Source organism: Argentina silus (genome assembly GCF_951799395.1).
Source record: "Argentina silus genome assembly, chromosome: 10".
Lineage (NCBI taxonomy): Eukaryota > Metazoa > Chordata > Actinopteri > Argentiniformes > Argentinidae > Argentina > Argentina silus.
In genome coordinates this window covers 3,082,343-3,094,842 of record NC_139664.1, presented here as the reverse complement: position 1 = coordinate 3,094,842, position 12,500 = coordinate 3,082,343, and the positions used below count along the sequence as shown (strand labels likewise).

The 12,500-nt window shown below is 46.0% G+C and overlaps 1 protein-coding gene across 1 annotated transcript in view; it reads left to right on the top strand.

The window, feature by feature from the left end:
• syngap1b (synaptic Ras GTPase activating protein 1b) overlaps positions 1-12,500 on the top strand; it is a gene marked incomplete at its 3' end in the record, with an annotated part of 59,628 nt that overhangs the window by 19,707 nt on the left and 27,421 nt on the right. The window contains exons 2-6 of the mRNA XM_083678136.1: positions 3,113-3,600; positions 5,112-5,233; positions 9,320-9,473; positions 10,803-10,901; positions 12,065-12,304. Of these exons, the coding sequence (XP_083534262.1) occupies positions 3,113-3,600; positions 5,112-5,233; positions 9,320-9,473; positions 10,803-10,901; positions 12,065-12,304 (1,103 nt within the window). The remainder of the gene's footprint in view (positions 1-3,112; positions 3,601-5,111; positions 5,234-9,319; positions 9,474-10,802; positions 10,902-12,064; positions 12,305-12,500) is intronic.

Genomic DNA, 12,500 nt, shown 5'->3' with positions numbered 1-12,500 from the left:
ACAATTTGACAATGTCACATCTGGCCCTTCTCCTTCATTGGAGAGTGCTGAGTGAAGGCCATTGGCAACAAGGAGAGACAATACGACCTTGCTGACACTATTTCCTATTTTCGTTAAAAAAAAAAACGAAAAAAAAAAAACACACACACTTGCTGTCACGCTGCAAGGTTCCAAGCATTTTCTAATGGAATAAAAGGCTCTGTCAACCAATCATATCAGAACACAAAAACCCAAAGCATTCAAGACAGGTTACCCATGACAACCAGCTTGAATGAGAATGTGGAAAAAACCCACATTATACATACAGTATATACACATATAAACTATAAGCACAGCACTGGTGTACAGCAGCTTTAGAGAAAAATGTCGATGTAATCATAGAATACATATTACATGTACATACATACAGTACATGTACAGTACATACAGTTACTTTGCGTTAAGCATAGAAGGCAGACAACTAGTTGGTGGATCTCCAAACAAATCATAGCTTTCGTCCAATGAAATCCTCCATTGGAGGATGTAATAAAGACCATCGTCTCACAGAATCTCATGAATCTAAATTGGCAACAACAGGACAAAGTGTCCACCCTCAGGGCCGGAGTACTACGCCAGCTTGCTGACTGGGTCTCCGGTATCATCTGAGTGCGTCTAGCTGAACCCACAGAGCGGTCACACCTTAGGACGGCAATCTAGGTAAGATGCCAGCTGAATGTTAACTTGGATCCTCATTGCTACAATCTGCTGCTAGCTCAAGGGAAACTAATTAGTTTGAGAAACAATAGTTTCGGGAGGAAGAGCACACGTCCAAATGATGTGGTTCCGTTGCATTTTAATGGAGGTTGTAGCGGTTACGATGCATACGCAACGATGCTGTGAACTCTGGGATAGCAGGTCACATGGTACTTACTGGTAATTACTGGCAATTACTACCTCCAGGAATGACAGCTGGTCTTACATTATTGAAGAGTGTACATCATCAGGGAATAACAAGCAACAATACTACTTTTTGGTGAACGTAAACATGAACAATTGGACGAACGAACCACATTTTTATTCAACAGGGGTCATTTTAGTTCTTTCATGTTCTCTACTTGTTCTCACCTAGTCCAACGGCAGTGATTGCTTTTGAAGTTCTCTGATGGTGATGGCACCATGATAACCTCTCCGATACAATTTCACAGTATATAGCCCTATTCCCTGAAGACCCCTTTTACCAGTTCTGTCATTGGTTTGGTGATTTTCCGCTGTGTATTTGGACATTGCTACACCGTTAGGATTTCATAACCCTCTGTGATGCCTTGACTTGGTTATCACCACAATGAGGCGTCCTATTGAAAGGCTGCTCGGGGGATGTGGGTAGTGGAAAATAGCATGACAGCAGAGCCCCAGTGAAAAAGATTGCCATTTTGAGAGGTACATGAAAAAGAAGGAATGGAGAGACCAGATTTAAAAAAAAAAAAAAAAAAAAAAAAAAGAAAAGAAGGAAAGCAAAAGGATGGAGAAGGAGAGAGAAGGAGGGAGGATGCCAGGTACATTACTAAGTGAGGGAAAAGAGGGATCATGTGAAAATGAGAGGAGAGGGAGAACGAGGGAGAGGAAAGAGAGTTGAGGGGCTCAAGAGAGGGAGAGGGATAAATGCACTATTTGAATTATGTAAAATAGCTGCGTGGGAGAGAGGAGGAGTGTGTGGTTGCCTGAGTATTTGTGTGTCTGTGTGATAGGAGAGGATAGAGGGAGAGGGAGAGAAAGGGAGAGGGAGAGAAAGGGAGAGAGGAGTGTGTGGTTGCCTGAGTATGTGTGTGCCTGTGTGATACTGTAGGGGAGGCATAGAGAGAGAGGGAGGGAGAGAGAGAGAGAGAGAGGGAGGCATAGAGAGAGAGAGAGAGAGAGGGAGGGAGAGAGAGAGAGAGGGAGGGAGAGAGAGAGAGATGAGAGTGAATAAGGGAAAGAGTAGAGGCAAAGAGAGAGAGAGAGAGAGAGAGAGAGGAAAGAAAGAAAGAGAAAGAGAGAATATTTATAGTCTCAAATATGACGAGGTTATCATTGATCTATCTCTAGAGGGGAAAGCAGAGAGGAAATTGACAGAGGGGGGGAAGAAAGAAGGAAAGAAAGAAAGACAGACACACCGAAAGGAACCGGCCCTTGATGCTTTCATTCCCTTAGTTTTCTACGATGCTGCAGTACAGTCGTTAACCTGTCCCCTTCTTTCACATCTCAGATTCCATTCATTTGCGGCATTGTAAGGGTGTGTAGCTCCAATCAGGCTTCTGTGCTCTGTAGTATCTCTCTACTGTCCGACCACTACACTGCCATCCATCAAGCAGAGTACAGACTTACTCCCATACTGGTCCATTCACTGCATTAGGGACTGACTCACGGACGGAAGTCAATAAGTGCTTTGTTTGTTTAACGTTCGCTACCCCCCCCCCCCCCCCCCCCCCAGCCCCCCCCCCCCCTCCCCTCCCCTCACGTAACCGCACTCAGTGCAGATTGTTAACGGCTAGGCAGAAAATCTATCTCTCACACCCCCCCCCCCCTCTCCCTTCCCCCTCTGCTCCCTCTCCCCCTCCACCACCCCTCTTCCTCCCATGTGGGGTCTGACTGGAGATGGGGTTGAGTGCAGAATGAGGGAGATCAGGGTTGAATGTGGCCCTGCATCGACTCAATTTCGTTTTCACACCTTTAACCTTTAATGTACCTAGCTCTCCTTTCTCTCTCTCTTACTCACTCCCCCAGCGCTGGTATTTCGTTATGTACTTTCGTTCTCGTTCTCTCGCTAAACCTGTCTCTCTCTCCCACTCCTCCTCTCTCTCTCTCTCTCTCTCTCTCTCTCTCTCTCTATGACTGCATGTCTCTCTCTCCCACTCCTCCTCTCTCTCTCTCTCTCTCTCTCTCTCTCTATGACCACATGTCTCTCTCTCTCTCTCCCTCTCTCTATGACCGCATGTCTCTCTCTCTCTCTCTCTCCCTCTCTCTCTCTCTCTCTCTCTATGACCACATGTCTCTCTCTCTCTCTCTCTCTCTCTCTTATATATATAGATGTATGTATGTACCGTATACAGTCTCTTACCTGTCTTACCTGTCTTACCTGTCTTATTCCTGCTCTCAGATAACGCTCGTGCCCGGCGGAAGAGCATAGCCACGGGGAAGCAGCCAAGCATGGAGACCCCTCCCACTGCCCCCCCTCAACCCTTCCGACAATCCGTGAGTACCCCTCCCTCCTCCCGCCCCCGCTCCCTACCGCCCTCCCTCTCTCTCTCCCTCCCCTCCTTCGAGCCGCACCACACCTGCCGCCGAGCCAGCGGCACCCCTCCCATGCCCTTCTCCCTCCCCCTTGCCCTCTCCCCCTCTCTCTTTCCCTCCTTCCCTCACCCCTGGCCCCCCCAGCGGCAGCAGCAGCAGCAGCGCTACAAGAAAGGGGTTGGCACTCCTCCCCTCCCTCGCTCGCTCCCCCTCTCCTCCTCCCTCTCTTTTACCCTCCCCCACTCCCTCGCTCCCTCCTCCTATTCCCCTCTCTCTCACTGGGGCGGGGACTGGAGGGTCGCTGGTTCGAGCCCAGTGGCGGGACACTATATCGCACCTCTGCCCTCTATCGAGGTATGTGACACAAATCTTCATCTCCGTCCCCGTCCCCTAACCACCAACACCACCCCCCCCACCCCCCCCTGGACAAGTCTGCTAGCTGTGCTAACTGTGATTTAATGTCATTGAGTGATTCAATATTTGTAGGAGTGTCAGACACACGTTCCAATTTTTGCCAAAATTGCTCATTCAACCAATTAACATATGGGTCAGCCGACGAGCCAAACCCTTAGTCACATCCCCGAAATGGACCTCAGTGACACGTGGCTCACAAAAAGTGACGGGGTGTCGTGTTCTTTCTCACTCCGATTCACCCCTTAAATGTAATGTCATGGGCATCTAAAAAGAGGAGGTTTCAGGTTATTCGGAAGTGATGTGCAGCTTTGTGATGATGTCATCGAGCCACAATTGCAACTGTGTCGCTCACAGCTTAGATGAGGGTTAGTCGTGTCGTCCTAACTGTACACTGTGTAGGTCTACTGGACATGTGATACAGCACTGTTAGTGGTTGAGAGAAATTAGATCATGCTTTGATTTTCCCTCTTCATTGAATCATCATACTCTCTAACACAACATCATATACAGTACAGTAGTTTGTATACACACTGTAGCCTACAAGCCAACCAAATAAGAGCATTGTTACCAAATTAGCTGAATCCAGGTACTAAATCTATGGAAATATCCTCCATGTCTAAATTGTATTTTGTAAAATGATAACGGTATCCATGGTACTATTTCTTGACCATTTCTTCTGTGATTTATTTGAATATATCATTTGATCATGTATGGAAGCACATACAGGACAAACTGTAATGCACTGCAATATTCAGGTGGACTCCTATTTGTAAATGAGGGCCATTGCATGCTGTTGGACTATGGTCATATGTGTGGCACAACACCCCCCACTACTGGTTATCTACAGTAATGACACTATAACATTCTGCTACTACCGGTGTATTGAAACATATGACCGTTTGTTTGGATTGTCCTGTCTCATCATCAATGGTTTTTATTTCTCTCCTTCCCTCTCACACCTCCCCTCCTCTCTATATGCCTTACCTCCCGAATTTACTCCCTTGCAATCCCTCTCCCCCCACCTCTCTTGCTATCTCTCTCTCTCTCCCTCTCCCCCCCCTCTCTCTCTCTACCTGTTTCATACTCCCTCATTCTTCACCTCCTCCTCCTCCTCCCCCTCCTCCTCCTCCTCCTCCCCCTCCTCCTCCTCCTCCTCCTCCTCCTCCCCCTCCCCCTCCTCCTCCTCCCCCTCCTCCTCCTCCCCCTCCTCCTCCTCCTCCTCCCCCTCCTCCTCCTCCTCCTCCTCCCCCTCCTCCTCCTCCTCCTCCTCCTCCTCCTCCCCCTCCTCCTCCTCCTCCTCCTCCTCCTCCCCCTCCTCCTCCTCCTCCACCTCCTCCTCCTCCTCCTCCTCCTCCCCCTCCTCCTCCTCCTCCTCCTCCTCCTCCTCCTCCCCCTCCTCCTCCCCCTCCTCCTCCTCCTCCTCCTCCTCCCCCTCTCCGTGGCTGGTTCAGAGTTTCCTCAGTAGAAGATTGAAGGGCTCTATTAAGAGGGCTAAGAGTCAGCCCAAACTGGACCGCACCAGCAGCTTCCGCCACATGATCCTCCCCCGCTTCCGCAGTGCCGACCAGGACAGGTAATCCTGTCTGTGTGTGTGTGTGTGTGTGTGTGTGTGTGTGTGTGTGTGTGTGTGTGTTTCATGGATGTGTGCTCCCTGCTTCCTGTGTTCTGACCACGTCAGGCACTTCACTTTTGTTTGTTAGTGTGTGTGTGTGTGTGTGTGTGTGTGTGTGTGCGCGTGTTTTTGCGTGTCTGTGTGCTCATGTATGTGAGAGAGTCCCCCCTACAGATGCTGTCTCGTGTCTATTTTGGGTGCCTTTCAAGGACAATTTCAGATGAACAGCACATGATGAGCTTTGGCTTTTTCTGAAGTCTTTGCAGTATGTGTTTATTTTACAATCGCCCATTTCTGTGCAGTTGCACTCACATTTTAGGTACTTAATTTTTAATGGCTGTTCAATGCAGAGAGAATACCAATTGCAAAATCCCTTGAAAAGTCTGGGTCTCTCTCTCCATGGCAAGAAACAGACAGACATATGGTCACAATACAGACCTACATCAAATGAACCCATGTGGGCGACGTTGTTAATTATACCGGTCCAGGTGTATCATTAGTCACACCAATAGCAGCATTCCACACTGCAGTAATCCACTTTCTATTGCTATTTCTATTCTATCGTTGACAAGTTTGCTGTTGCTTTGGAAAGTATTTTGCTTCTAGGTCCAACTTGTACTTTTGTCATTGTAGTTTTCTTGCTGGTGTCTGAAATGATCTCGCTAATGAGAGAAAGCAGGTGTTTAGTCTGTATTGATCTTATATCTGGAGCACAGCCATGGTACAGTGATCGAAAACTACACCATTTTTTCCCTACTTTTGCGAAATTGTATGAATACAATGTAGTGCTAGATTGCACACAATTAGGCTAAGTAGTTCTGTGGTCTTGGCACCAAAGCTGAATCGACCTCGTGCGTTGTGGAGGTCATCTTGAAAGAGCTTACAGTAGAGGTAGGAAGAGTGCTAAAACGTCAGTGTTTAGCTTTACCAAGGTGTTATTTTCATGGTTTATTCATTAGGAGGTCCTGAGTGTGTTTCAGCCTTGCTTCGTCTGAGCAGTCAGAGAAGGTCAGGTCAAGGAGCTTCTGAAGTCAAGGATGTTTTGCTTGGGTAGCAGTCTTCTAACTGGAGCTTCAAAGCCCCAATGGCTGATTTGCTTTTCAAACAGGGTGGATTGACATGAGGTCATCTTAGATAGGTGGTGGCATGTATGAACTTTGCTTGATCTGTAGTTGTTGCTTGTTGTGGGCATTTTTAATTCACTTTATTCATTATCAGTTACTTAGTCTCGCCAAACGCGCAAAAGATCTGGTGGACCAACGCGTCAAACCTTCGTTTCAAGGCCTTCATTAAGCCAATAGAAAGACTGTCGAAAATGGACGGCGCATAGGCATTGGCTTTCCCTCACATCAATCATCTCCCAGAGATCAATCGTCCCCCCAGTGTTTGCACACCGCACGTTTCTGATTTAGAGCTACACCTCGGAACCGCGTGATTCGCTGAATAACAAATCCTTCGCTTAGTGAATTGACTCCCACTAAGGCCAGGTTTGAATCGTTGTTATTTCAGGCTTATATGCCCAATAGCCTGGAGACGAGGTTATCAGCTACACAACTTAAAGGCACCATATGTAGGATTGCAGTCTCTTTTCACTGCAATGGGAATTCAGAATTCAGAATAATGTCTCCTCTTCTCTCCCTCCCCTTGCTCAAGGCAAACTACTTTTTTTTTTTTTTTTTATATGTCTTTTTTTAGGGCATTTCTGCTTTATTGGGATAGAGACAGTAGAGATTGACAGGAAGGATGGGAGAGAGAGGAGGGATGACATGCAAGACGTGTTGAGGGTCGGAATCGAACCAGGAACATTGCGTCTATGCACATTAGTGTGCTACGCCACTAAGCGCCCCCAATGCAAACTACTTCCAACTGAATGATGATAATGATTATCATTACAATGCATCATAAGTAATGACTCCACATGGTTATTTAATTACATTTTCAAGAGGAAAAAGCTACATACTGCACCTTTAAAGAGATGCTACAGGTACCATGGGTCCTCAGGATGTTTGCTTAGGTGTTAAGCACACTCAACACTTAATCATGATTCACTCTGTGTTAAATGCTTGGGGGATGGAGTCATTTTTTTCTGAGTATAGCAGAGCTGTGATGTGCACGTTAATTTCTCTTCATTGCTGTCCCTTCATGTCATCCTCTACCCCGTCTCTGTACAACACCACCTCCTTTAGTTCCTACTCTCTGTCTCTGTCTCTGTCTCTCTCTCTCTCTCTCTCTCCCTCTCTCTTTCTCTTTCTCTCTGTGTCTCTCACCCCCTGTCACTCCCTTCTTCTCCAAAGGACCCACAGTTTACATAACAACTTGATTTCCTCTGAGAGGTCTTCTCTCCCGCCGTCTTCCCCCTCTCCCTCTCTCTCTCTTTCTCTCTCTCTCTCTCTTTCTCTCCCTTGCAATCTCCCCTCCCTTCTCTCGACCTCCCCCACTCTTCTCTTTTATTTCTCTCATTCTGACTCATTCCTTTGGGTCTATTTTTAACTCTCCCCCTCTCTACATCTTTCTCTCTTTCACTCTCTCTCTCTCTCTCTCTGTCTCTCTCTCTCTCTTTCTCTCTCTCTGTCTCTCTCTCTCTCTCTCTCTCTCTCTCTCTCTCTCTCTGTCTCCCACTCCCCTGTATGTGTTCAATGCTCCAATGCACATTATGAGTGAATGTATACAAAACACAGGACGAGAGGGTCGGATGCTGCAGGGACGTTATAGTAGGGGATATCTTTCTTTCTGTTCTTATTTTCTCTTTTTCCCGGTGTTGTGATCTCTGTCATCTCCCTTTCTGTCACTCTGTTTCGTCCCTCTGTCTCTGTTCTTCTGTCTCAGTGGCAATCTAGCATTGTCAGTCTCTCTCTACAGTATGTGTTGAGTGTGTATGTGTGTGTGTGTGGGTGTCTGGATGTGTGTGTGGGTGTCTGGGTGCATGTGTGGGTGTCTGGATGTGTGTGTGGGTGTCTGGATGTGTGCATGTGATCGTGTGTGGGTGTATTCCCGTGTGTGCGTCTACTGTGTGTTTGTGAGTGTGTGTGCGTATGTATACTGTACATTTCTAGATGTGTGTGTGTGTGTGTTTGAGTGTGTGTGCACGTGTCTGCGTTCCTGGATGTGTGCGTATGTGTGGGTATGTATAAGTGAGTGTGGGTGGGTTTTGGCGGGCAGGCTTTAAAGAAAATCCTATTCACGTCTGTATGTCAGTAAACAGAAATATACCTTTGATGTCCAAGTGTGCATTACGAAATAATGTAAAAGGCAAAACCTAATTTAATCTAGTGAATTGCTAATGCTGTCCAATGTAATCTCATTTAATCCTAATGTGTTGACTCTGTTAGCGCGACCAATTAGACCCATAGAGAGACAAACAGCATGTGGGTTTGTGAAGTGACTTCTTTTTAAGCTCATGTAATAAAACCTGACTTTATGAGCACAGATAGAAGCCTGTCGGCTTGAAGAGGAGAATGACAACATCCTCTGTTGCGTTACCTGCTGTTTGAAAACTTTTCAGAATCAGATATGTTAAAGCTGAGCTCAAAAAGGAAACCACTGGGCCCTGCCGGTATGAAAGGCCTCTTCTTTCACTTCCTCTGTGCCCCAAATTACTGAATATATTTACCTCTGTGTGTGTCAGATACTGCATGTTAAGCATCACAGTCATGTTTTTTATGGAGATTGTAGGGAGCTATAAACAGTGGTTGTCCCTTGTTGAAGAGGAGGTTTTACCACAGTTGCATCATTAGCATGTGTCATGTTCGTTGTGCAAGATGTTTTCATGCCCTTTTGATTGCTGTGGATGGTTGTGAATGTGATGTACATGTATCGTGGTGCGTTACTGACAGAAAGTGGATATACTGTACAAGGCCAATGTTTGTAAGACCAATGATCAGAGAAGGCTGGTGGAGATAGAAACACGTGTTTGATACCATTCCTGATTCCATCCCATGCATTACAATGAGCCCATCCTCTGATTTCTGAATCCACCAGCCTCCCCTGACAATGATAGATGGATAATATAATGATGACTGTCTCACTATGGTTTCACTCCCCTACCAGGACACGTCTGATGCAGAGCTTCAAAGAGTCCCACTCCCATGAGTCCTTGCTTTCCCCCAGCAGCGCCGCGGAGGCGTTGGACCTCACCCTGGACGAGGACGCCATCATCAAACCCGTCCACTCGAGTATCCTGGGACAGGAGTACTGCTTTGAGGTGCGTAGTTAATGGAAAGGTTGCAGAATTAGGTTGCTGTTAAATCTGATTGGTTTCATCCTTCCAATTAAAAGTCCCAATACGACATATCACTTGTCAGGCGTTCGGAAATATGCCTAGTCCCCCTATGAGTCCTCCTATTGTTTTTTTCTAAATATGTTGGCACTCTGAATAAAAGCCAACTTATCATCTGACCAAATCCTCTAATGTCTTTATCGCCTTTGTTGTCACGGTTTCAGCATAGCTGCTATTATACCCCTGACTTACCCTACTAGTTAACCACCACCAGCAGCCTTACCCTACTAGTTAACCACCAGCAGCCTTACCCTACTAGTTAACCACCACCAGCAGTCTTACCCTACTAGTTAACCACCACCAGCAGCCTTACCCTACTAGTTAACCACCAGCAGCAGCCTTACCCTACTAGTTAACCACCACCAGCAGCCTTACCCTACTAGTTAACCACCACCAGCAGTCTTACCCTACTAGTTAACCACCACCAGCAGCCTTACCCTACTAGTTAACCACCAGCAGCCTTACCCTACTAGTTAACCACCAGCAGCCTTACCCTACTAGTTAACCACCACCAGCAGCCTTACCCTACTAGTTGACCACCAGCAGTCTTGAAAGACATCACGTGTTAGCAGTTCAGCACATAAGATAAACTTATACCATCATAGTAGACATTGCTAAAAACCAACCTGGCTAAAACTCTGTTGTTGGCCGATGGTAGCTATAGCTAGCCACATGCTAACCTGAGTGCTACTGTGAGTAAATCTGGTTATAATGGCTAACAAAAACATTGGCTACCATGATGTCCTGCAAGTTATCAACCAATACAGATCAGGCAGTTCAGCAAAAATAAAAACATAATGACAAAAATAATGGCATTCATCTAATTGGTATTTATTTTATTCTCCAAAACATTCAGTATTCTGTTGATAGAGTTGTTGTTATCTTCCCCTTCAAGACATGAATTATGACTAACAAACACAAAAACATAGATAGACACTAATGTGAAGTAGGGTGAAGCAGAAGTCCACTGGCAGCACCATAAGGATTTATTGAATATGACTGTGATTTTAAATCTTGTTATCTGTGAAGAGATTTCAAAGAGAAAGCCACCAGCGGCTCAAAAATGAGCTCTTGTCCCTTGTTGATTTGTCACAGAAATTTGTCACTAAAAATGGCTTTCGCTTGGTTTTCCCACCATAACTGACTAGAACATGACAGAAGTCTTCCTGATTAAAGGACGTTGTTATATTACTTGTCGTCTCTCTCAGTTGCTAATGGTTGAGGTTTGTTGATGTTGCCGTTCGCTAACCTCAGGTGACTACGGCTTCGGGAACCAAGTGCTTCGCGTGTCGCTCGGCTGCAGAGAGAGATAAATGGATCGAGAATCTTCAGAGAGCCGTCAAACCCAACAAGGTAAGGGGGGGACAGATGAGAAACGAGAAATTAAGATACTGCACCTCTTGTCTGTTTGCGTCTCTCACCTCGCCTGTATTCTATTGTCTGTTTCAATATGTTTGTTTTTGTTTTGTGATTTTCTCCATTCTTTTTTGACGGGAAAATTGTACAGTAGCGACGCACAGCACATGTTAAACCATATTGTTCCTCCTTTTTATTATCAGAGTTAGATAAAGAAACAAGAAGCAAGCTCAGCCCTTCAGATTCAGCTGATTAAAACAAATATCCTAATTTCAGCTCTGATAGATCTCATAGGGTCTGTGTATTAGTCCCCTCCCCCCCTTTCTCTTATTAAAAAGGGAAACATGCCAGAGACTGATAACCGCTATTGATGGCAACCAGGGACTGCCGTTATTAAGCCAAACTGAGATGAAACATCACCCAAGTCGATTGACTCATCCAGATGCTCTGACTGTGGGGGTCTTGGCTGAATCATAGGGCTCCAAGGACTCGACACAGGGGCTCCGACCACCATCATGAATCTCAAACCATATGCAAGGGGTAGATAAGACGAAAAGGCAGAGAGAGGAACGTTCATTAGGTTTCATAACTGTCCCTGGGCTTGACGCTCTCAATTCATCCTCTCATTGAAATGCTGATAAAGGGGTGAAAGGCTGTGGAGGCAGAGGTCCACATTGATTGTGAGGCAGCATACCAATGAAGCACTTACGTACTAACAACTTTGGAAATTACTGATATATTTAGCCGTCTAAATCAGGAATTAAGAGCTGAGCTGGGGCCGAACGATCCAGTGGCATCTTCAGACTAGTTGAAATGACTCAGCCCTCTGACTAAAACATCATTCTCTGCAATCAGCACAGCACTCTGTCCTCCCATGGGGGGTTTCAAATATAGTTTGGTCTTTGTAATCATGTTCTGGAAATGCAGCTTTCTACTGCAACATTACCAATCATAGATCCACTTCCAGTCTCTCGTCCCCGCAATACACTTGTTATCTTCTTTGGTTCCATCCAGATGTGTACTGATGGCTGTTCTTAACCCATTCAACCTTCCCTCCATCTCTCTCTCTGTCTTTCTTTTTCTTTCTTTTTCTCTATTCCTCTCGGTCTGCTCTGTCTTTTACTCTGTACCTTTGTCACCCTCTCTTAACCTCTGTTCAGGACAACAGTCGGAGGGTGGACAACGTGTTGAAGCTCTGGATCATCGAAGCCCGGGAGCTTCCAGCCAAGAAGCGCTACTACTGCGAACTATGTCTGGACGACATGCTTTACGCGCGCACCACCAGCAAGCCCCGCACCGACACCGTCTTCTGGGGCGAGCACTTCGAGTTCAACAACCTGCCAGCTGTTCGGAACCTACGCCTTCATCTGTACAAGGAGACTGACAAGAAAAGACGCAAGGTGATGGTCCACCAGGGTCAGATTTTCATGTTGATTTTCATAAGCCTATCATATGCTAGTGTACGGCTGATAATAAAGAGAGACGGCCATGGACACTGTGATTTCAGGAGCGACACTGTGTTTAATATCTGGTTTATACACATATATTATATATATATATATATATATATATGTTTCTGACTGGGGACAACATGAA